Below are 23,650 nucleotides of genomic sequence, written 5' to 3'. Positions count from 1 at the left end.
ATGGAGATTATAAGGGTACATGGCCCTTAAGGCCAGATCGTTGGCTAATTGGCTAAAATGCTTACTCACTAGCCTAGCTTCCTTTCATGGGTAACAACTAGCCAGCTAGTTGTTAGCCTACATCTAGCTAAATATTGAACTTCCATCCTCTCAGGCCAGAGGCACAATGTATGAATTTATGGCTGGATCAGAATTGGCACTATAATTATTGGCCAGTATGGAGAATTAAGTAAACCCCTCCCCCATGGACCCCCACCCCCCACCACTACCACCATCCACTCTGACCTCATCCTGATCTCTCTCTCTCCTCTCTTTTACTCGCCTATCTCTTTTTCTCTCTCATCCCCACCTCTGCCGCCTCTCTCTCTAAATGCTCTCCCTCTACCTACTCTCCCTCTCAAGTGAAATAGATAATAGACAAAGGTGAAATAAACTATAAAAATGAACAGTAAACATTACACTCATAAAAGTTCCCAAAGAATAGAGGCATTTCAAATGTCATGTTATGGCTATATACAGTGTTGTAATAATATGCAAATAGTTCAAGTACAAAAGGGAAAATAAATCAACATAAATATCAGTTGTATTTACAATGGTGTTTGTTCTTCACTGGTTTCCCTTTTTCTTGTTGCAACAAGTCAAACATATTGCTGCTGTGATGCACACTGTGGTATTTCACACAATAGATATAAGATATATGAAATTTGGAATTGTTTTTGAATTCTTTGTGGGCCTGTGTAATCTGAGGGAAATATGTGTCTCTAATATGGTCATATATTTGCTAGGAGGACTGGAAGTGCATCTCAATTTCCCCTTGCATTTGTGGGCAGTGTGCACATAGCCTGTTTTCTCTTGAGAGCCAGGTCTGCCTGCGGCGGCTTCTCTCAATAGCAAGGCTATGGTTACTGAATCTGTACATAGTCAAAGCTTTCCTTAATTTTGGGTCAGTCACAGTGGTCAGGTATTCTGCCACTGTGTCCTCTCTGTTTAGTGCCAAAAAGCATTCTAGTTTGCTTGGTTGTTTTGTTAATTATTTCCAATTTGTCAAATAATTATATTTTCTCATGATTTGGTTGGGTTTAATTGTGTTGCTGTCCTGGGGTGTCTGTTTGTGTTTGCGAAGAGAGCCCCAGGACCAGCTTGCTTGGGGGCTCTTCTCCAGGTTTATTTCTCTGTAGGTGATGGCTTTGTTATGGAAGGTTATGGATTTTGATAATTAGCGGGTACTGGCCAAATTCTGCTCTGCATGCATTATTTTGTGTTTTACATAGTACACTGAGGATATTTTTGCAAAATTCTGCATGCAGTCTCAATTTGGTGTAAGTCCTATTTTGTGAATTCTTGGTTGGTGAGCGGACTCCAGATCTCACAACAATAAAGGGCAATTGGTTCTATAACTGATTCAAGTATTTTTAGCCAGATCCTAATAGGTGTGTCAAATTGTATGTTCCTTTTGATGGCCCTTCTTGCCTTGTCTCCCAGATTGCTCACAGCTTTGTAGAAGTTACCTGTGGCGCTGATGTTTAGGCTCAAGCTGCATCCCTGTCTCACCCCATGTCCCTGTGGAAAGAAATGTGTTTGTTGTTTGCCAATTTGAACCGCACACTTGTTGTTTGTGTACATGTATTTTTATAACGTCATATGTTTTTTCCCAACACTGCTTTTCATTCATTTTTATAGCAGAACCTCATGCCAAATTGAGTTAAAAAAAACATTTGAAATCAACAAAGCATGAGAAGACTTTGCCTTTGTTTTGGTTTGTTTGTTTGTTAATTAGGGTGTGCAGGGTGAAAACGTGGTCTGTGATATGGTAATTTGGTAAAAATCCAATTTGACATTTGCTCAGTACATTGTTTTCACTGAGGAAATGTAAGAGTCTGCTGTTAATGGTGATGCAGAGGATTTTTACTAAGTTTGCTGTTGACACATACCACGGTAGTTATTGGGGTCAAATTTGTCTCCACTTTTGTGGATTGGGGTGATCTGTCCTTGGTTCCAAATATTGGGGAAGATGCCAGAGCTGAGGATGATGTTAAAAAGTTTAAGTATAGCCAATTGGAATTTGTGTCTGCATATTTTATCATTTAATTTAGGATACCATCAACACCACAGGCATTTTTAGGTTGTAGGGTTTGTATTTTGTCCTGTAGTTAATTTAATGTAATTGTAGAATCCAGTGGGATCTGGTAGACTTTAATAGTTGATTATAAGATTTGTATTTTATCATGTATATGTTTTTGGTGTTTGTTCTTTATTATAGGGCCAAAAAGATTGGAGAAGTGGTTTATCCATATATCTCTGTTTTGGATAATAACTCTTTGTGTTGTTGTTTGTTTAGTGTGTTCCAAATTTCTCAGAAGTGGGTACATTCTATGGATTCTTCAATTACATTGAGCTGATTTCTGGCATGCTGTTACTTATTTTTCTGTAGTGTATTTCTGTATTGTTTTTTGTGATTCACCATAGTGAAGGCGAAGGCTCAGGTTTTCTGGGTCTCTATGTTTTTGGTTGGATCGGTTTCTCAATTTCTTTCTTAGGTTTTTGCATTCTTCATCAAACCGTTTGTCATTGTTGTTCATTTTCTTAGGTTGTCTGCTTTTTAAGTTTGATAGGGAAGCTGAGAGGCAAATATACTGCGAGGCAAAGTTTACACCTTTACTATTACAGTGAAACGTTTTGTCCAGGAAGTTGTTGCTTTCTCTCTCCCCGCCTCGCTCTCTCTCTGACCTCATGATATGCTCCCCACCGAGACTTCATTGATCCTGGTCCTGAGTTAATCTCTCCTGACTGTTGGGTATTCATTTCTGTCACCTCCCTGCTACCCGGTCATTAACCACCCAGTGATATGTAACTGTTTAATGGTCTTTCGGATGATTCATGGCTGATGATGTGTGGAGGTATGAATGATGATGTGAGGGGCAAGGGTTATGATCCGCGAAAGATGTCATAGTCACCCTTGCAGCGGTTGGATTCCCATTGGTTTGATTCCAAATGTGCCGCTTACACATTGCCCCATTGGATCCTCATTGGTCCAATCAATGTGCTGGCAAAAGCATATTTGTTTTTTAGTATATCCCCACTGAGGGGTGGCATAGGTTTTGTCCCAAATGGTGCCCTATTCCTTACATATTGTAGTGCAATACTTTTAACCAGAGCCCTATGTGCCCTTGTAAAAAGTAGTGCACTACAAAGGGAATAGGGTGTCCTTTGGGAAGGAGCCATAGCCTGGCTGGGTGCCCGAAATGACAGCTTGGTTTTTGGAGCTCTCTCTCTGACACCTTTAAATCCACAGGAAAGCCTGTAAAACTGTCAGCAGGGTTTATGTGGTGCTGGAATCATCACTGTTATCAAAATGTGAATGCAGCACATTCATAATAACCATAAAGCCGCTGTCTCTGTCATAAACTCATTTCAAATTGCCAACAAATGCTGTAAAATAAACTTTTACTGCATAGAGCCTGCATATTAAGGCATGAAATCATGTAAAAGCAAGTGTGAGTTAATAAAGCTATGAAGGACAGTGTAAAAAGAGAAGACTAATTGTAGTTTACAAGAAGGATAAAGGGGCAATCAGCAGTTGCTACATCATTTTTAACTTTTATTAAATACTTATTGATTATTGAAGATTATAACCTAAAAATGTACCCCGTCAAAATCCAAAATCAAAGTTTGTTTTACTCCAATGTTTGTTAGCAATGTAAATGTAAACAAACACCATATAGCCTCAAAGCATGGTTAACATTAGGGCCTCAGAGGGACCCCCCTGCTAAGTGTAATTAATACATTTCATATATGCTATCCTTCAAATAATAATTTGGTTGGGTTCATGAAGGTGTTAGGTAACATTAGAATGCATTTTTTTTTCAATTCAAATAACAAAATAGCATTTTCATTAGTCTATGTTACTGTAAAATAAAATAAAAATTTAAAAAATGAAACTGTTCAATAAATAGTATTTGTGGAGTGCCTTTGTTACAACTATGAAACAGAAACCATATGTGTTGGAACATGGTAACAGTTTATTTTTTATATATACTGTATGTATTTATTTTTACAAAATACCCCAACCACAAAGACCCATGCTAGGTCAGCAAAATGCGTGGTCAAATGATGAAAACAGTAGCCTAAACATCATCATAAGGGTCAAGTGTGCTTGATAAATAGTTAAAATCAGCCCAAATGATATTATAATGAACATAAGTTTCGATATGACAGCTTGTGCTTAAATGGTCTGTGTTTTCACGCAATGGCATTAGTTGGATTACATTTAGCGGTTATCCCTTGTCCTAACAGTCAACACAAATCTTTGCCACGTTCACTTTCTTGACACATTTCAAACAAACACATTGCTTGTAGGTGACACGGGTGTCTTGGTTTCTGTTCTTTCTGCATCTTGCCTCACGCAAAGGCTCGCGTGGAATCTTTGAATCTTTGTTGCTGCCTTGGCGCTCATATATCTCTCATGTAGCCCGTATGCTAGACTCATGTTGAAGTGTGTGTTGATAACAGCTAAATCAAGCATGTTGTAAAACGCCAGGGTGCCATCTGATCCAAAACATCCCCACCTACTTATGAAACAAAATAGAGTAGACAACATTAGGATTATTTACCCATAGGGAAAACAACATGTGTTATACAGAAGAGCATAATGCATTGCATAAGTTTATCTACAGCATGTTGGCTGAAGGCGATGCATATTATGTAATATTGCCATACCTTTGGTTGTAGTGCAAAATATGATCCGTTTTTCTCTTTATTGTGTCCCTGTCGATGGCAATTGTCGGATGCATGGTGATCCTGACAGAAACATTCTTTCTTGCTTTGCATTGGTATAGTGTGAGTGTTGTCTTGTCATTCTTCACCTCCGTTTTAGGAGTACAACGGCTGTGCAGGTGCCTTGTTTTGAAGAGGGAGCTCCCGTCTCGCTTTGTTCATGGTGGCGACTAGGCTTGTTTTTATTTGCTACATGACAGTGAAGTGAAGAAATTGTCCAAGGTGACATTTCTCCCCTTGCCAACGTAAGGTTCCACAAGCCTCATCACCACATTTTCCAACACTCTGCTGCTGTCGCACCTGCTGTGCGATTTGGATCTTTTCCCCAAACGGTGCCTTCCCTCCCTTCCTGTCTCTCTGTTTCATGTGGTGGTGGCGCAACGAACAGTTCTGGCTTTTTTTAGGCCTCCGGGGTGTAGGTTTAGGCTGAGGCACAGAATCAGACGAATAATCATCATGTTATGATGAATTTATTCCCCACCATCTGAGTCGTTTTCATTCAGCTATTGTAGCAGCGCTAACGCAGCATGTGCATCCATTCATCTTGGTCTTCTTACCATTGTAAATGATGCAGGCTCTCACTGTGTACTACAAGTAGGTTGAAGTAGACTGATAAGACTGATAAGGATTTGGTGGACTGATAGAGGGTACATATCATTTTGAGATTATAATTTGAATATACCAACACAATAGAATGGCCCACCCTTTTCTTCATTCATAATTGGTGATTACATAATTATGGATTCTCCCATTATCCTTGCACATCAACTCACCCAACTCACCCAACTCACCCCCCTTTCTCCCCCTTCATTTATTTAATCTGTCGTTTCATGTGTGAAATTCGTTTGGGTATCGTCTAGGTTCAGTTTCTAGGCAATTATCAGGGTGATTATGAACTGGCTACTTTTGGGAGAATGAGCGGAGCAGGCCCTACTGTCTGTAGAGGTTCTGTTCTGTTTATAATATTACGATTCTAATAAGGGCCGTTATATAGACTTTATTTTGGAAAAGTCAAGGATGGATGGGGGTTGATAAATACATGAATTAATGAGTTGTCAAAATGACTGCTTTAGCGGTTCTAGTGTTAAAACTATTATTTGAATATTTTGGATGGTCAGTCCTTGCATCCATGGCTCTGTCTATGGGAAAATCTAAATGACATACTCCTTGCATCCTCTCTCCTCCTCTTCTTCTGAAAACCCATTGGGGGAGAAGGTCAAACGGGAGGGACCTCTGGCTTTCTCATCTAATGGGTTTTGAGAAGGAGACGAGGAGAGGGGAAGCAAGGAGTTTGAAATTGAGATCTTCCTTATGAATCTGAGAGTGACTACAATTCTCCAGCCCATCCCTAACCTTAAAAAAAAAATGTATTTCATCACAGAAATATAACAACATTACTGCTACTGTTACTTCTGTTCAACATACATTTTGGAGTAATGGAAACAGTCAGGGAGAGAAACAAATCTAATATTCTTCTTGTATTACAGAACCAGGACAGCCTAGCAGAAAATGTTGCTTTGTGGGAAGGGAACTTTAATAAGTACTCAATTTAATTTATGACATTAGATATCAAATAATGTCTCTCAGAGGAGGCTGGTGGGACGAGCTATAGGAGGACAGGCTCATTGCAATGGCAGGAATGGAGTTATTGGAACAGAGTCAAACGTGGTTTCTATATGTATGATGTGTTTGATGCCGTTCCATTTATTCCATTCCAGCCATTACAATGAGCCTGTCCTCCTATAGCTCCTTCTACCAGCCTCCTCTGATGCCTCTCTATGCAAACATATTCAATATTCAATTAAAGGGATACTTTGGGATTTTGGCAATGATTCCCTTTATCTACTTCCCCAGAGTCAGATGAACCACTGGATACCATTGTTATACCTCTGTGTCCAGTTTGAAGGACGTTAGAGGTAGTTTCGCAAGCCAATGCTAAGTAACGTTAGCGCAATGACTAGATGTCTATGAGTAACTGCTAGCATGCTAGTGAACACCCACAGACTTCCAGTCATTGCGCTAATTGCCAAAATCCTGAAGTATCCCTTCGAAGAGTAAAAACTGTTTTGTCTGGTTTTATGTATTGACTGGGGGAAGATTGTCAAGCTTACATAGATTTGTTTTTCTAAGGTGTGTGGCAAGCAGGCGACGTGAACATGTCACTTATGATTAACGTTACAATGCATCAGCATCAGCTTCTGAAATGTTTTTCCCCGAGTTGTTTGTTCTCCTCTAAATTGCCTTTATCACCTCTTGTGTTCCTTGTTCTACAAATTGTATCCTCTCTCTCTCTCTCTCTATATATATATATATATATATATATATATATATATATATATCGTTCTCTCTTTCTCTCTCTCTCTCTCTCTCTCTCTCTCTCTCTCTCTCTCTCTCTATTTCTCTATATTTCTCTCTCATCTCTAGAACTGGCTGACTGAGCTGGAGATCTTTGCCATGATCTTTGCTGCTGCGGTCCATGATTACGAACACACAGGGACCACTAACAACTTCCATATTCAGACCAGGTAATATACTATGACAGCCGTAACACAGGCAGAAAAATAGCACTCAGTAAGGGGAGAGAAAACAGACTGGGGCAGCGAAACAGGGATGGGAACTCATTGTTATGCATTTAGAGAGGGGATGATTAAAAACCGTGAATGGCAGTTCTATTCTAATTCCTCCTCTGCCTCGTGACGGCGACCATTGTTGAGCCTAATCCTCAAAGCACAACAAGTTCTAATTAATCGCAAAACTCTCTGACATTTCTTTAGATATGAGTTTTATTGCAAAACAGGTCAATATAAGCTACAGTGTATGTAAACTGCATGAAGTACCATATAGATCAACTCAAATGTGATGATAATAAACCATGTATTGGATTAGAGCAGGAGCTTTATATTTACCACATTGAAATATAATTACTAGAACGGACTTTCCCTATTTCTATGGTTTACCCTCTCCTAACTGTGTTGTCTCAGGTCAGGCACAGCCATCTTGTATAATGACCGTGCAGTTCTGGAGAACCACCATGTGAGTGCTGCCTACCGCCTCCTACAGGACGATGACGAGATGAACATCCTCCTCAACCTGTCCAAAGACGACTGGAGGTAGGCGAGACTCAGAGAGTTCTGGACCCTGGTGGTAGCAAGGCCGTGCACAGACCTTTTGGGTGGCATGTGCTCAAACAAAAAAGGGCACAACTCCCACAACCGCGGTCAGAGACTTGTTGAGAAATTATTTGTTTGATTATTTGATTACATAAAAACAATCGGCAAAATAGACATTATTGTTGTATCATTTGCTAAGATGTGGTTAACATGCTTTATGTGTGTCATTGAGAAGAGGGTAAAACAGCACAATCTGATGAGTAAAGTATTTTGCAAAACTACTGCATTGAAGGTTGCCCTTATTAACAATAACCAACAGAATTCCAGTCAAAATAGAAGATTATAAGAAATACTGTAGCCTACCATTACTATTTCCAACCCAACACCATTTGTTGCCTCTATCATGTACATCCTATACTGTCTGAAGATTTGATCCAGTGGAAGAAGTTTTGAGGTGCAGGGAGGTTGGAGGTCACTTCAGGAATAGATATTCTGCTCTACACTATCTCTAAATAGGATAGTAATGAGAGCAAATTAATAGAATATTGTGAGAAATACTGTAGCCAACAATTTACTATAACCTATATTGCTTTACTATAGCCTACCATTCTCTAAGTAAGCCAGTAAAGAGAGCATGGTGATCACTGATGATGACTGATAATGTTCTTAGCAAGCAGACTAATTAGGATACCATATGCTACAGTTAACAAGATGGCTAGCTAGCTAGATTACTAGATTAGCCTTCTTTTTAAAACATTTTTTTTTTTTTTACAGATTGTGATTTATCATCAATGCTCTTAAATAATAACTTCACAATCTAATATCCCTCATCTTATAACTTCATAGTTTAATTTCATAATTGTTATTTAAAAGTAATTGCATATTTCATAATAACTCTATAGTCATGTAACACACATCTATTAGCTACATGCTTTGCTTAACATAATTCAAATGTGTATTTTGTTTGCAAATCATTTATTGTCATAAAACATTATGATGACGATGAACATACACTATTTCATATTCATGATATATGGCTGACTGGCAAGTGGCTTGGTGTGGTTATTTTAGTACGCTATCATTATATGGTGGCTAGCTAGCTAAAGACGACCTGTGTTGCTCCTTCCCCTCCCTGACACATCTATCCCGGCTGAAGGGATGGAGTTGAGTCTGAGGGTGGGTGATGCAGCCTCTTCTCTCCTTCTGTGTCTCTGCTGCACGTAAGCCTATCAGCCAACCAGACTGGATTTGATTATGTAAATCAGCATGTTAGCAGGTCACTCACGTTGTTAAACTGCTCAATTATGCTGCTGTGGCAGTGGTATTGATATTCAAACTAGCTAGGTACACTCTTAGAAAAAAGGGTTCCAAAAATGTTCTTTGGCTGTCCCCATAGGAGAACCCATTTTGGTTGCAGGTAGAACTCTTTTGGGCTCCATGTGGAACCCTTTACACAGAAGGTTCTACATGGAACCCAAAAGGGTTCTACATGGAACCAAAAGGATTCTATCTCGAACCAAAAAGGGTTCTTCAAAAGGTTCTCCCATGAGGACAGCTGAAGAACCATTTTAGGTTCTAAGAATGTAGCTAGCTATACACTGAACTCGACCGGTGACCACAGGGGGATCATTTAATGACGCCTTGCAGGCAGCGGGTTCAGATCAGAAAAACAACGACAAAATTGTTTTGGGGAAATTATACCAACATACAAAAGAGCACTTTGGAGACTGGAAGTGCAAAGGGGCAGGTGCTCTGCACAGGTAGAGCATTATCTGTGTACGTGCCTGGGTGGTTGAAATGGTGTTGGCCACAGACACGGCCTGCTTCTCTCTCTAACCTACCTCTAACCTGTCTGTCTGCTCCTCTCTCTAACCTACCTCTAACCTGTCTGTCCACTCCTCTCTCTAACCTGTCTGTCCACTCCTCTCTCTAAGCTACCTCTAACCTGTCTGTCTGCTCCTCTCTCTAAGCTACCTCTAACCTGTCTGTCCACTCCTCTCTCTAAGCTACCTCTAACCTGTCTGTCTGCTCCTCTCTCTAAGCTACCTCTAACCTGTCTGTCCACTCCTCTCTCTAACCTACCTCTAACCTGTCTGTCCACTCCTCTCTCTAAGCTACCTCTAACCTGTCTGTCCACTCCTCTCTCTAACCTACCTTCAACCTGTCTGTCTGCTCCTCTCTCTAACCTACCTCTAACCTGTCTGTCCACTCCTCTCTCTAACCTACCTCTAACCTGTCTGTCTGCTCCTCTCTCTAACCTACCTCTAACCTGTCTGTCTGCTCCTCTCTCTAACCTACCTCTAACCTGTCTGTCTGCTCCTCTCTCTAACCTACCTCTAACCTGTCTGCCTCATCCTCTCTCTAACCTACCTCTAACCTGTCTGTCCACTCCTCTCTCTAACCTACCTCTAACCTGTCTGTCCACTCCTCTCTCTAAGCTACCTCTAACCTGTCTGTCCACTCCTCTCTCTAACCTACCTCTAACCTGTCTGTCTGCTCCTCTCTCGAACCTACCTTCAACCTGTCTGTCTGCTCCTCTCTCTAACCTACCTCTAACCTGTCTGTCCACTCCTCTCTCTAACCTACCTCTAACCTGTCTGTCTGCTCCTCTCTCTAACCTACCTCTAACCTGTCTGTCTGCTCCTCTCTCTAACCTACCTCTAACCTGTCTGTCTGCTCCTCTCTCTAACCTACCTCTAACCTGTCTGCCTCATCCTCTCTCTAACCTACCTCTAACCTGTCTGTCCACTCCTCTCTCTAACCTACCTCTAACCTGTCTGTCTGCTTCTCTCTCTAACCTACCTCTAACCTGTCTGTCTGCTCCTCTCTCTAACCTAACTCTAACCTGTCTGTCTGTCCACTTCTCTCTCTAACCTACCTCTAACCTGTCTGTCTGTCCACTCCTCTCTCTAACCTACCTCTAACCTGTCTGCCTCATCCTCTCTCTAACCTACCTCTAACCTGTCTGTCCACTCCTCTCTCTAACCTACCTCTAACCTGTCTGTCTGCTCCTCTCTCTAAGCTACCTCTAACCTGTCTGTCTGCTCCTCTCTCTAACCTGTCTGTCTGCTCCTCTCTCTAACCTACCTCTAACCTGTCTGTCCACTCCTCTCTCTAACCTGTCTGTCTGCTCCTCTCTCTAAGCTACCTCTAACCTGTCTGTCTGCTCCTCTCTCTAACCTGTCTGTCCACTCCTCTCTCTAACCTACCTCTAACCTGTCTGTCCACTCCTCTCTCTAACCTACCTCTAACGTGTCTGTCTGTCCACTCCTCTCTCTAACCTACCTCTAACCTGTCTGTCTGCTCCTCTCGCTAACCTACCTCTAACCTGTCAGTCTGTCCACCCCTCTCTCTAACCTACCTCTAACCTGTCTGTCTGCTCCTCTCTCAAACCTACCTCTAACCTGTCTGTCTGCTCCTCTCTCAAACCTACCTCTAACCTGTCTGTCTGCTCCTCTCTCTAACCTACCTCTAACCTGTCTGTCTGTCCACTCCTCTCTCTAACCTACCTCTAACCTGTCTGTCTGATTCTCTCTCTAACCTACCTCTAACCTGTCTGTCCACCTCTCTCAAACCTACCTCTAACCTGTCTGTCTGCTCCTCTCTCTAACCTACCTCTAACCTGTCAGTCTGTCCACTCCTCTCTCTAACCTAAAACTAACCTGTCTGTCTGCTCCTCTCTCAAACCTACCTCTAACCTGTCTGTCTGATCCTCTCTCTAACCTACCTCTAACCTGTCTGTCTGCTCCTCTCTCTAAGCTACCTCTAACCTGTCTGTCTGTCCACTCCTCTCTCTAACCTACCTTTAACCTGTGTGTCTGCTCTTCTCTCTAACCTACCTGTAACCTGTCTGTCCACTCCTCTATCTAACCTACCTCTAACCTGTCTGTCTGTCCACTCCTCTCTCTAAGCTACCTCTAACCTGTCTGTGTGATCCTCTCTCTAACCTACCTCTAACCTGTCTGTTTGCTCCACTCGCTAACCTACCTCTAACCTGTCTGTCCACTCCTCTCTCTAACCTACCTCTAACCTGTCTGTTTGCTCCACTCGCTAACCTACCTCTAACCTGTCTGTCCACTCCTCTCTCTAACCTACCTCTAACCTGTCTGTCTGCGCTTCTCTCTAACCTACCTCTAGCCTGTCTGCCTGTCCACTCCTCTCTCTAACCTGTCTGTCTGATCCTTTCTTTTATCTACCTCTACCAAGTCTATCCATCTGTCTGTCTGTCTGATCCTCTCTCTAAAATGTCTGTATGTCTCCCCCTCTCATAGAGAGCTACGGGCGCTGGTGGTAGAAATGGTCCTGGCCACGGACATGTCCTGTCACTTCCAACAGATCAAGGCCATGAAGAACTTCCTCCAGCAGCCAGAGGCGTGAGTGACTCTTATTTAGCTCTATAATTATCTAGACCAATATATCTAAAATAGCATCCTGTTCACTATAGTAGACTATAGTGCCAGTTCAGATTACTCCCCACATATTTGTCCTAAACCATAGCCTGCCCTACCATAAATGCACTAATTGATACCAAAAATACAATAACCCCAAGCTGCTGTCTCTCTGATCAAATATCCAAAAGACCAATATTGCTGAGACATGTTTGTTGTTTTCTTAGACTTCTGTTGACTTCTGTTATAGTCTCTCTGGACTTGTTCCTTGCAATCTTCTCTGCTTCTCTGCTTGGTTAGAAGAATGATGCCGGAGGAGATGGCTGCCGTTTTACGGGCTCCTAACCAACTGTGCTATTCTGTTAGTTTTTTGCGTTGTTTGTTATTTATTTTGTACATAATGTTGCTGCTACCATCTCTTATGACGAAAACAACTTCTGGACATCAGAACAACGACTACTCACCTTGAACTGGACAAAGAGCTTTTCTTTAACAAGTCCGACGTGAACGGGCCCAAATCCCAGTCATTTGCGTGAAGAAAAGACGGGGAAAAAGTGGGCAGAGGTCGGGAAGAGAATTCATGAGAATTCATACAAGAGTGAGTAAACCTCCACTACCATCTGTTCTATTGGCCAATGTGCAATCACTGGAAATCAAAATGGATGATATACGATCAAGACTATCCTACCAACAGGAAAATAAAAACTGTAATATCTTATGTTTCATCGAGTCGTGGCTGAACGACGATTTTCCATGCATAGGCAGGACAGAGAAGCTACGTCTGGTAAGATGAGGAGTGGTGGTGTGTGTCTATTTGTCAATAACAGCTGGTGCGCGATGTCTAATATTAAAGAGGTCTCAAGGTATTGCTAGCCTGAGGTAGAGTACCTTATGATAAGCTGTAGACAACACTATCTACCAAGAGAGTTCTCATCTATATTATTCGTAGCCATCTATTTTCCACCACAAACCGATGCTGGAGACTTCAATGCAGGCCAACTTAAATCCATTTTACCTCATTTGTACCTGCATGTCACATGTGCAACCAGAGGAAAAAAACCTCTAGACCACCTTTACTACACACACAGAGACACATGCAAAGTTCTCACTCGCCCTCCATTTGGCAAATCTGACCATAATTCTATCCTCCTGATTCCTGCTTACAAGCAAAAACTAAAGCAGGAAGTGACTCGCTCAATACGAAAGTGGTCAGATGACACGGATGCTATGCTACAGGACCGTTTTGCTAGCACAGACAGGAATATGTTCCAGGATTCATCCAATGGCATTGAGGAGTATACTAACTCAGTCATCGATGACGTCGTCCCCACAGTGACCATACGTACATATCCCAACCAGAAGCTATGGATTACAGGCAACATCCGCATCGAGCTATCGGAACATTAATTCAGACGCTTGTAAGAAATTGCGCTACGCCCTCAGGCGAACCATCAAGCAGGCAAAGCGTCAATACAGGATTAAGATTGAATCCTACTACACCGGCTCTGATGCTCGTCAGATGTGGCAGGGCTTGAAAACTATTACGGACTACAGAGGGAAACCCAGCTGCGAGCTGCCCAGTAATGCAAGCCTACCAGACAAGCTAAATGCCCTGAGGCAGGCAACACTGAAGCATGCATGAGAGCACCAGCTGTTCCGGACGACTGTGTGATAACGCTCTCGGCAGCCAATGTGAGCAAGACCTTTAAACAGGTCAACATTCAGAAAGCCGCGGGGCCAGACGTATTACCAGGACATGTACTCAAAGCATACGTGGACCAACTGGCAAGTGTCTTCATTGACATTGTTAACCTCTCCCTGACGAAGTTTGTAATACCTATATGTTTCTAGCAGACCACCACAGTCCCTGTGCCCAAGGAAGTGAAGGTAACCTGCCTAAATTATTACCGTTAGCACTTACGTCGGGAGCCATGAAGCGCTTTGAAAGGCTGGTTATGGCTCACATCAACAGCATCATCCCGAATACCCTAGATGCACTCCAATTTGCATACCGTGCCAACAGATGATGTAATCTCAATTGCACTCCACACTGCCCTTTCCAACCTGGACAAAAGGAACACCTATGTGAGAATGCTATTCATTGACTACAGCTCAGCGTTCAACACCATAGCGCCCACAAAGCGTATCACTAAGCTAAAGACCATGGGACTAAACACCTCCCTCTGCAACTGGATCCTGGACTTCCTAATGGGCCGCCCCCAGGTGGTAAGGGTAGGCAACAACAGGTCTGCCACACTGATCCTCAACACTGGGGCCCCTCAGGGGTGCGTGCTTAGTCCCTTCCTGTACTCCCTGTTCACCCAAAAAATGGTCAAAGACTCCAGTCACCCAAGTCATAGACTGTTCTCTCTGCTACCGCACGGCAAGCAGTACCGGAGCGCCAAGTCTAGGACCAAAAGGCTCTTTAACAGCTTCTACACCCAAGCCATAACACGGCTGAACAATTAATCAAATGGCCACCCGGATTATTTACATTGACCCCCACATTTGTTTTTACCCTGCTGCTACTCGCTGTTTATTATCTATGCATAGTCACTTTACCCCTACCTTCATGTACAAATTACCTTGACCTTGACTAATTGACTAATTTACCTTGACTAATTACCTTGTATCCCTGCACTTTGACTCTGTACTGGTACCCCCTGTCTATGGCCTAGTTATTGTTATTTTATTGTGTTACTTTTATTGTTTTTTACTTTGTGTATTTGGTAAATATTTTCTTAAACCCTTTCTTGAACTGCATTGTTGGTTAAGGGCTTGTAAGTAAGCATTTCACGGTAAGGTCTGTTGTATTTGGCGCATGTGACAAAGTTTGATTTGATTTAATTTGCTCTACACTGTTTTCCTCTGTAGGATTCTCAAGCCCAAGGCCTTATCACTGATTTTGCACACAGCTGACATCAGCCACCCGGCCAAGAACTGGGATCTGCACCACAGGTGGACCACATCACTCCTGGAAGAGTTTTTCAGACAGGTCAGTCTATACTAACCCCTTAACCCAGATCTCTAACCCCTGACCCTTAACACCTAAAACGTCACCCTAAACCCTAACCACCACTTGGGCACCATTAAGAATGCTGATATAGATCAGGGGTACCTGATCCAAGATAAGCACTCCTACTCTGAGATACTTCATGAATGTGGACCCTGGTCAGGTAGGTGTGGGACAAGGTCCAGTGTACCAAGTCCGATACGTAGTGCTGGCATCTTCCTAATCCTACTACCTTCCCAAATAAAACAGTGTGTTAACAGTATTTTAATCCTAATCATTCCTTCCTTGCTCAACACTAATCCCATGAATCTGATACTAGACTACCACTCCTCTCGCAAGACAAGAAGCAGATCTCCAAATAGTGAAACGTGAGAAATCTGCACTTCTGAATGTCACATTGTCGAGTCATTATTTTTAAGAGATATTGGACAGTCATTTCACAAGGATCCAATTTCTTTAAACAAAAGGAGGATATTACTCTTTATGAATTGCATAAATTACATCTGTCATCATTATGAATATAAAGTGACAATGAGTAATATAGCTGTTCTTGAAAATTCTAAATATAAAAAAATATAAATGGAATAGATTATAAAATTGCATTGGATATTAACAAGGGCATGAAGAAATTTACCCGGAGTCAACCAACAGAGAATCCGATCCCAATTTTCTATTAGGTGTGATTTTAAAGTAGGGATATCATCCCCATTACCATTACATGCTAATTAACACCACACGCTGTTCTGTGAAAATGAAATTAGCCGGTAGAATGTGGTCTCTTTCTAGAATTTGAAAAAATGCTGCGTCCCATAGGCCTCTGATCAAAAGTAGTGCACTCCATAGGGAACAGGAGGGTGCTATTTGGAACGAAGCCATGGTGAAATGTAATCAGTTCATTCCCAGGTGCTGCTCCACTAATCATATTAATAGAAATGTCAAGTATAATGAATGACCAGGACATACCAATATTTTATTTACCATACATAGATTTCCTTTTCTTAAATTGGCTCCTTTGATGTTGTTCTGTTCAGCCCAACTGACAAGGTTGATTTTTAGGGGAAGACAACAGTACTGGAAGATAGAAGTTGTTGTTGTTTTTTCTCTGCTGAGGCCAGTAATAAATACCCCCTACTTAGGGTTGCAAAGTTCCCCAAAATTCCCAAGTTTTCCAGAAGTAATGGTAAGAGAATTCCGGATTCACTGCTTATTCCCTTCTGACTCCAGAAATCTTCCAACAGGGATTTTTGGAAAACCTGGTAATTTTGGGAAACTTACTGGAATTTTGGAAAGCATACCTCTACCCAATCTCTTTGGTATGAAGTACACTTAGGCTGTGAGGGACTTCATTCCTCCATACATAAAGACTCTGTTCACTGTTGTCATGTTGTGTTCTCAGGGGGATAAAGAAGCAGAGCTGGGCCTGCCCTTCTCTCCTCTGTGTGACCGAAAGTCAACCATGGTGGCCCAGTCTCAAATTGGTGAGTCAGTGTGTACATAGATAGATACATACAGTGCCTTGCGAAAGTATTCGGCCCCCTTGAACTTTGCGACCTTTTGCCACATTTCAGGCTTCAAACATAAAGATATAAAACTGTATTTTTTTGTGAAGAATCAACAACAAGTGGGACACAATCATGAAGTGGAACGACATTTATTGGATATTTCAAACTTTTTTAACAAATCAAAAACTGAAAAATTGGGCGTGCAAAATTATTCAGCCCCTTTACTTTCAGTGCAGCAAACTCTCTCCAGAAGTTCAGTGAGGTTCTCTGAATGATCCAATGTTGACCTAAATGACTAATGATGATAAATACAATCCACCTGTGTGTAATCAAGTCTCCGTATAAATGCACCTGCATTGTGATAGTCTCAGAGGTCCGTTAAAAGCGCAGAGAGCATCATGAAGAACAAGGAACACACCAGGCAGGTCCGAGATACTGTTGTGAAGAAGTTTAAAGCCGGATTTGGATACAAAAAGATTTCCCAAGCTTTAAACATCCCAAGGAGCACTGTGCAAGCGATAATATTGAAATGGAAGGAGTATCAGACCACTGCAAATCTACCAAGACCTGGCCGTCCCTCTAAACTTTCAGCTCATACAAGGAGAAGACTGATCAGAGATGCAGCCAAGAGGCCCATGATCACTCTGGATGAACTGCAGAGATCTACAGCTGAGGTGGGAGACTCTGTCCATAGGACAACAATCAGTCGTATATTGCACAAATCTGGCCTTTATGGAAGAGTGGCAAGAAGAAAGCCATTTCTTAAAGATATCCATAAAAAGTGTCCTTTAAAGTTTGCCACAAGCCACCTGGGAGACACACCAAACATGTGGAAGAAGGTGCTCTGGTCAGATGAAACCAAAATTGAACTTTTTGGCAACAATGCAAAACGTTATGTTTGGCGTAAAAGCAACACAGCTGAACACACCATCCCCACTGTCAAACATGGTGGTGGCAGCATCATGGTTTGGGCCTGCTTTTCTTCAGCAGGGACAGGGAAGATGGTTAAAATTGATGGGAAGATGGATGGAGCCAAATACAGGACCATTCTGGAAGAAAACCTGATGGAGTCTGCAAAAGACCTGAGACTGGGACGGAGATTTGTCTTCCAACAAGACAATGATCCAAAACATAAAGCAAAATCTACAATGGAATGATTCAAAAATATGTTAGAATGGCCAAGTCAAAGTCCAGACCTGAATCCAATCGAGAATCTGTGGAAAGAACTGAAAACTGCTGTTCACAAATGCTCTCCATCCAACCTCACTGAGCTCGAGCTGTTTTGCAAGGAGGAATGGGAAAAAATTTCAGTCTCTCGATGTGCAAAACTGATAGAGACATACCCCAAGCGACTTACAGCTGTAATCGCAGCAAAAGGTGGCGCTACAAAGTATTAACTTAAGGGGGCTGAATAATTTTGCACGCCCAATTTTTCAGTTTTTGATTTGTTAAAAAAGTTTGAAATATCCAATAAATGTCGTTCCACTTCATGATTGTGTCCCACTTGTTGTTGATTCTTCACAAAAAAATACAGTTTTATATCTTTATGTTTGAAGCCTGAAATGTGGCAAAAGGTCGCAAAGTTCAAGGGGGCCGAATACTTTCGCAAGGCACTGTAGATACATAGATACATACATACATACATACGCACGCACGCACGCACGCACGCACACAGACAGACAGACAGACAGACAGACAGACAGACAGACAGACAGACAGACAGACAGACAGACAGACAGACAGACAGACAGACAGACAGACAGACAGATAGATAGATAGATAGATAGATAGATAGATAGATAGATAGATAGATAGATAGATAGATAGATACCATACGTACATACATACATACAGTACATACATAGATAGATAGATAGATAGATAGATAGATAGATAGATAGATAGATCTCAGTGGTTCTATATGTCTCTCATTCCCTCAGGATTTATTGATTTCATCGTGGAGCCCACATTCACAGTCCTCTCAGACATGACAGAGAAGATTGTGACGCCACTGATCGACGAGGCGTCTCGTTCCGGCCTGGCTGGGTTCAGACGCTCCAGGTGACATTGTCAACACACTGACCTTATTACACACACACACACACACACACACACACACACACACACAAACGCATGCACACACGCGCACTCACACATACTGTACACACACATTCCAAAATGTGATATATCAATTTCTTGAAGTGTTTGTAAATTAACTTGAACACACATCTTGTGAAACAGATAGAGCTATTATTTGTTCATCTTACCATGACATGGGCTAGAGAGAAGACAAAGGTGATTTTGTTTCAAAGATATTGCAAGGTATTATTTTAGAGAGACAAATAATCATGTTTTGTGGCAAAACGTTATGTATCCAGAGGTAAATAAATGCTATGTATCCAGAGGTAAATAAACGCTATGTATCCAGAGGTAAATAAACGTTATGTATCCAGAGGTAAATAAACGCTATGTATCCAGAGGTAAATAAACGCTATGTATCCAGAGGTAAATAAACGCTATGTATCCAGAGGTAAATAAACGCTATGTATCCAGAGGTAAATAAACACTATGTATCCAGAGGTAAATAAACGCTATGTATCCAGAAGTAAATAAACACTATGTATCCAGAGGTAAATAAACGCTATGTATCCAGAGGTAAATAAACGCTATGTATCCAGAGGTAAATAAACGTTATGTATCCAGAGGTAAATAAATGCTATGTATCCAGAGGTAAATAAACGCTATGTATCCAGAGGTAAATAAACGCTATGTATCCAGAAGTAAATAAACGCTATGTATCCAGAGGTAAATAAACGCTATGTATCCAGAGGTAAATAAATGTGATACAGCAGAGCTCCAATAGAAAATATATCCAGATTGGGTTTTAAACAGTTACGTGTAATAAATGATCAATTATCACATAAATAAATAAATATAAAAATAATCTATTTATTTCAACTGTATTGTGCCTATCACACAGCCGATATATTGTATCTGTCATGTACTGTCATGTTGTGTCTTGTCTCTGTCCTTTCCCTTCACCCTGTCTCCCTCTGCTGGTCGTTGTTAGGTTACCTTTTCTCCCCCGCTTTCCCCCAGCTGTTCCTTGTCTCCTCTTGACTACCTCGTCACCCCTTCTCCCACCTGTTCCCCTTTTCCCTCTGATTAGTCCCCTATATCTCTCTCTGTTTTTGTTCCTGTCCTTGTCGGATTCTTGTTTGTTGTGTTTCATGCCTGAACCAGACTGTCGTCATGTTTGCTGTAACCTTGTCTTGTCCTGTCGGAATCTGCCGGTCCGTCTGAGCCTACCTATGTTTGGTAATTAAAGAAGCTCTGTTTAAGTTAATTCGCTTTTGGGTCCTCATTCACGCACCGTAACAGAAGAATCCGACCAAGAATGGACCCAGCGACTTCGGATCCTCTCCACTCAGCCGTCGGGATCCAGGGAGCGATGCTAGGCAGACACGAGCAGGAAGTGTCTGCTGCTCGACATGCCGTTGAGACCCTGGCCACCCAAGTCTCCAACCTCACAGAACAGGTTCACCATCTCCGCCTCGATCCACCGGCTACTTCCAGGGCTTTCGAATCTCCGGAGCCCAGAATCAATAACCCGCCGTGTTACTCTGGGGAGCCCACTGAATGCCGCTCGTTCCTCACCCAGTGTGATATTGTGTTTTCTCTCCAGCCCAACACTTACTCCAGGAGCACTGCTCGTGTCGCCTACGTCATATCTCTCCTTATTGGACGGGCTCGTGAGTGGGGCACGGCAATCTGGGAGGCAAGGGCTGAGTGTACTAACCAGTATCAGGACTTTAAGGAGGAGATGATACGGGTTTTTGATCGATCTGTTTTTGGGGAGGAGGCTTCCAGGGCCCTGTCTTCCCTATGTCAAGGCAATCGATCCATAACAGACTACTCTATTGAGTTTCGCACTCTTGCTGTCTCCAGTGGCTGGAACGAGCCGGCCTTGCTCGCTCGTCTTCTGGAGGGTCTCCGCGCAGAGGTAAAGGATGAGATTCTCTCCCGGGAGGTTCCTTCCAGCGTGGATTCCTTGATTGAACTCGCTATTCGCATTGAGCGACGGGTTGATCTTCGTCACCGAGCTCGTGGAAAGGAGCTCGCGCTCTCCGTCGCTCCCCTCTCCACATCACTACCATCTTCCTCTGCCGGCTCGGGTGCTGAGCCCATGCAGCTGGGAGGTATCCGCATCTCGACTAAGGAGAGGGAACGGAGAATCACCAACCGCCTCTGTCTCTATTGCGGTTCCGCTGGTCATTTTGTCACTTCATGCCCAGTAAAAGGCCAGAGCTCGTCAGTAAGCGGAGGGCTACTGGTGAGCGCTACTACTCCTGTCTCTCCTTCAAGATCCTGCACTACCTTGTCGGTCCATCTACGCTGGACCGGTTCGTCAGCTTCCTGCAGTGCCTTAATAGACTCTGGGGCGGAGGGCTGTTTTATGGACGAGACCTGGGCTCGGGAACATGACATTCCTCTCAGACAGTTAAAGGAGCCCACGGCCTTGTTCGCCCTGGATGGTAGTCCTCTCCCCAGGATTCAGCGTGAGACGCTACCTTTAACCCTCACTGTTTCTGGTAATCATAGTGAAACCATTTCTTTTTTAATTTTTCGTTCACCTTTTACACCTGTTGTTTTGGGCCATCCCTGGCTAGTTTGTCATAATCCTTCCATTAATTGGTCTAGTAATTCTATCCTCTCCTGGAACGTCTCTTGTCATGTGAAATGTTTAATGTCTGCTATCCCTCCTGTTTCCTCTGTCTCTTCTTCACAGGAGGAGCCTGGTGATTTGACAGGGGTGCCGGAGGAATATCACGATCTGCGCACGGTGTTCAGTCGGTCCAGGGCCACCTCTCTTCCTCCACACCGGTCGTATGATTGTAGTATTGATCTCCTTCCGGGAACCACCCCCCCCCGGGGTAGACTATACTCTCTGTCGGCTCCCGAACGTAAGGCTCTCGAAGATTATTTGTCTGTAGCTCTTGACGCTGGTACCATAGTCCCCTCCTCCTCTCCCGCCGGAGCGGGGTTTTTTTTTGTCAAGAAGAAGGACGGGTCTCTGCGCCCCTGCATAGATTATCGAGGGCTGAATGACATAACAGTGAAGAATCGTTATCCGCTTCCTCTTATGTCTTCAGCCTTCGAGATCCTGCAGGGAGCCAGGTTTTTCACTAAGTTGGACCTTCGTAACGCTTACCATCTCGTGCGCATCAGGGAGGGGGACGAGTGGAAGACGGCGTTTAACACTCCGTTAGGGCACTTTGAATACCGGGTCCTTCCTTTCGGCCTCGCTAACGCTCCAGCTGTCTTTCAGGCATTAGTCAATGATGTCCTGAGAGACATGCTGAACATCTTTGTTTTCGTTTACCTTGACGATATCCTGATTTTTTCACCGTCACTCCAGATTCATGTTCAGCACGTTCGACGTGTCCTCCAGCGCCTTTTAGAGAATTGTCTTTTTGTGAAGGCTGAGAAGTGCACTTTTCATGCCTCCTCCGTCACATTTCTCGGTTCTGTTATTTCCGCTGAAGGCATTAAGATGGATCCCGCTAAGGTCCAAGCTGTCATTGATTGGCCCGTCCCTAAGTCACGCGTCGAGCTGCAGCGCTTTCTCGGCTTCGCGAACTTCTATCGTCGTTTCATCCGTAATTTCGGTCAGGTGGCAGCTCCTCTCACAGCCCTTACTTCTGTCAAGACGTGCTTTAAGTGGTCCGTTTCCGCCCAGGGAGCTTTTGATCTCCTCAAGAATCGTTTTACATCCGCTCCTATCCTTGTTACACCTGACGTCTCTAGACAGTTCGTTGTCGAGGTTGACGCGTCAGAGGTGGGCGTGGGAGCCATTCTTTCTCAGCGCTCCCTCTCTGACGACAAGGTCCACCCATGCGCGTATTTTTCTCATCGCCTGTCGCCGTCGGAACGTAACTATGATGTGGGTAACCGCGAACTGCTCGCCATCCGGTTAGCCCTAGGCGAATGGCGACAGTGGTTGGAGGGGGCGACCGTTCCTTTTGTCGTTTGGACTGACCATAGGAACCTTGAGTACATCCGTTCTGCCAAACGACTTAATGCGCGTCAGGCGCGTTGGGCGCTGTTTTTCGCTCGTTTCGAGTTCGTGATTTCTTATCGTCCGGGCTCTAAGAACACCAAGCCTGATGCTTTGTCTCGTCTCTTCAGTTCTTCAGTAGCCTCCACTGACCCCGAGGGGATTCTCCCTGAGGGGCGTGTTGTCGGGTTGACTGTCTGGGGAATTGAGAGGCAGGTAAAACAAGCGCTCACTCACACTCCGTCGCCGCGCGCTTGTCCTAGGAACCTTCTTTTCGTTCCCGTTCCTACTCGTCTGGCCGTTCTTCAGTGGGCTCACTCTGCCAAGTTAGCCGGCCACCCTGGCGTTCGGGGTACGCTTGCTTCCATTCGCCAGCGTTTTTGGTGGCCCACCCGGGAGCATGACACGCGTCGTTTCGTGGCTGCTTGTTCGGTCTGCGCGCAGACTAAGTCCGGTAACTCTCCTCCTGCCGGCCGTCTCAGGCCGCTTCCTATTCCCTCTCGACCGTGGTCTCACATCGCCTTAGATTTTGTCACCGGACTGCCTTCGTCAGCGGGGAAGACTGTTATTCTTACGGTTGTCGATAGGTTCTCTAAGGCGGCTCATTTCATTCCCCTTGCTAAGCTTCCTTCTGCTAAAGAGACGGCACAAATCATCATCGAGAATGTTTTCAGAATTCATGGCCTTCCGTCAGACGTCGTTTCGGACAGAGGTCCGCAATTCACGTCTCAATTTTGGAGGGAGTTTTGCCGTTTGATTGGGGCTTCCGTCAGTCTCTCTTCCGGCTTTCACCCCCAGTCTAACGG

The 23,650-nt window shown here is 43.4% G+C and overlaps 1 protein-coding gene across 3 annotated transcripts in view; it reads left to right on the top strand.

Moving 5' to 3' along the window:
• Positions 1-23,650, top strand: part of LOC139420397 (phosphodiesterase 1C, calmodulin-dependent a) — a 120,323-nt gene that overhangs the window by 78,950 nt on the left and 17,723 nt on the right. For all 3 annotated transcript variants that reach the window (XM_071170453.1, XM_071170452.1, XM_071170454.1), the window contains exons 8-13: positions 7,198-7,298; positions 7,755-7,883; positions 12,155-12,256; positions 15,146-15,266; positions 16,681-16,762; positions 18,727-18,847. In XM_071170453.1, the coding sequence (XP_071026554.1) occupies positions 7,198-7,298; positions 7,755-7,883; positions 12,155-12,256; positions 15,146-15,266; positions 16,681-16,762; positions 18,727-18,847 (656 nt within the window). The remainder of the gene's footprint in view (positions 1-7,197; positions 7,299-7,754; positions 7,884-12,154; positions 12,257-15,145; positions 15,267-16,680; positions 16,763-18,726; positions 18,848-23,650) is intronic.

Source organism: Oncorhynchus clarkii, chromosome 11 (genome assembly GCF_045791955.1).
Source record: "Oncorhynchus clarkii lewisi isolate Uvic-CL-2024 chromosome 11, UVic_Ocla_1.0, whole genome shotgun sequence".
In the NCBI taxonomy this organism is placed as follows: Eukaryota; Metazoa; Chordata; class Actinopteri; order Salmoniformes; family Salmonidae; genus Oncorhynchus; species Oncorhynchus clarkii.
Note: the sequence above shows the minus strand (reverse complement) of the source record. Positions and strands in the feature narration are given on the sequence as shown.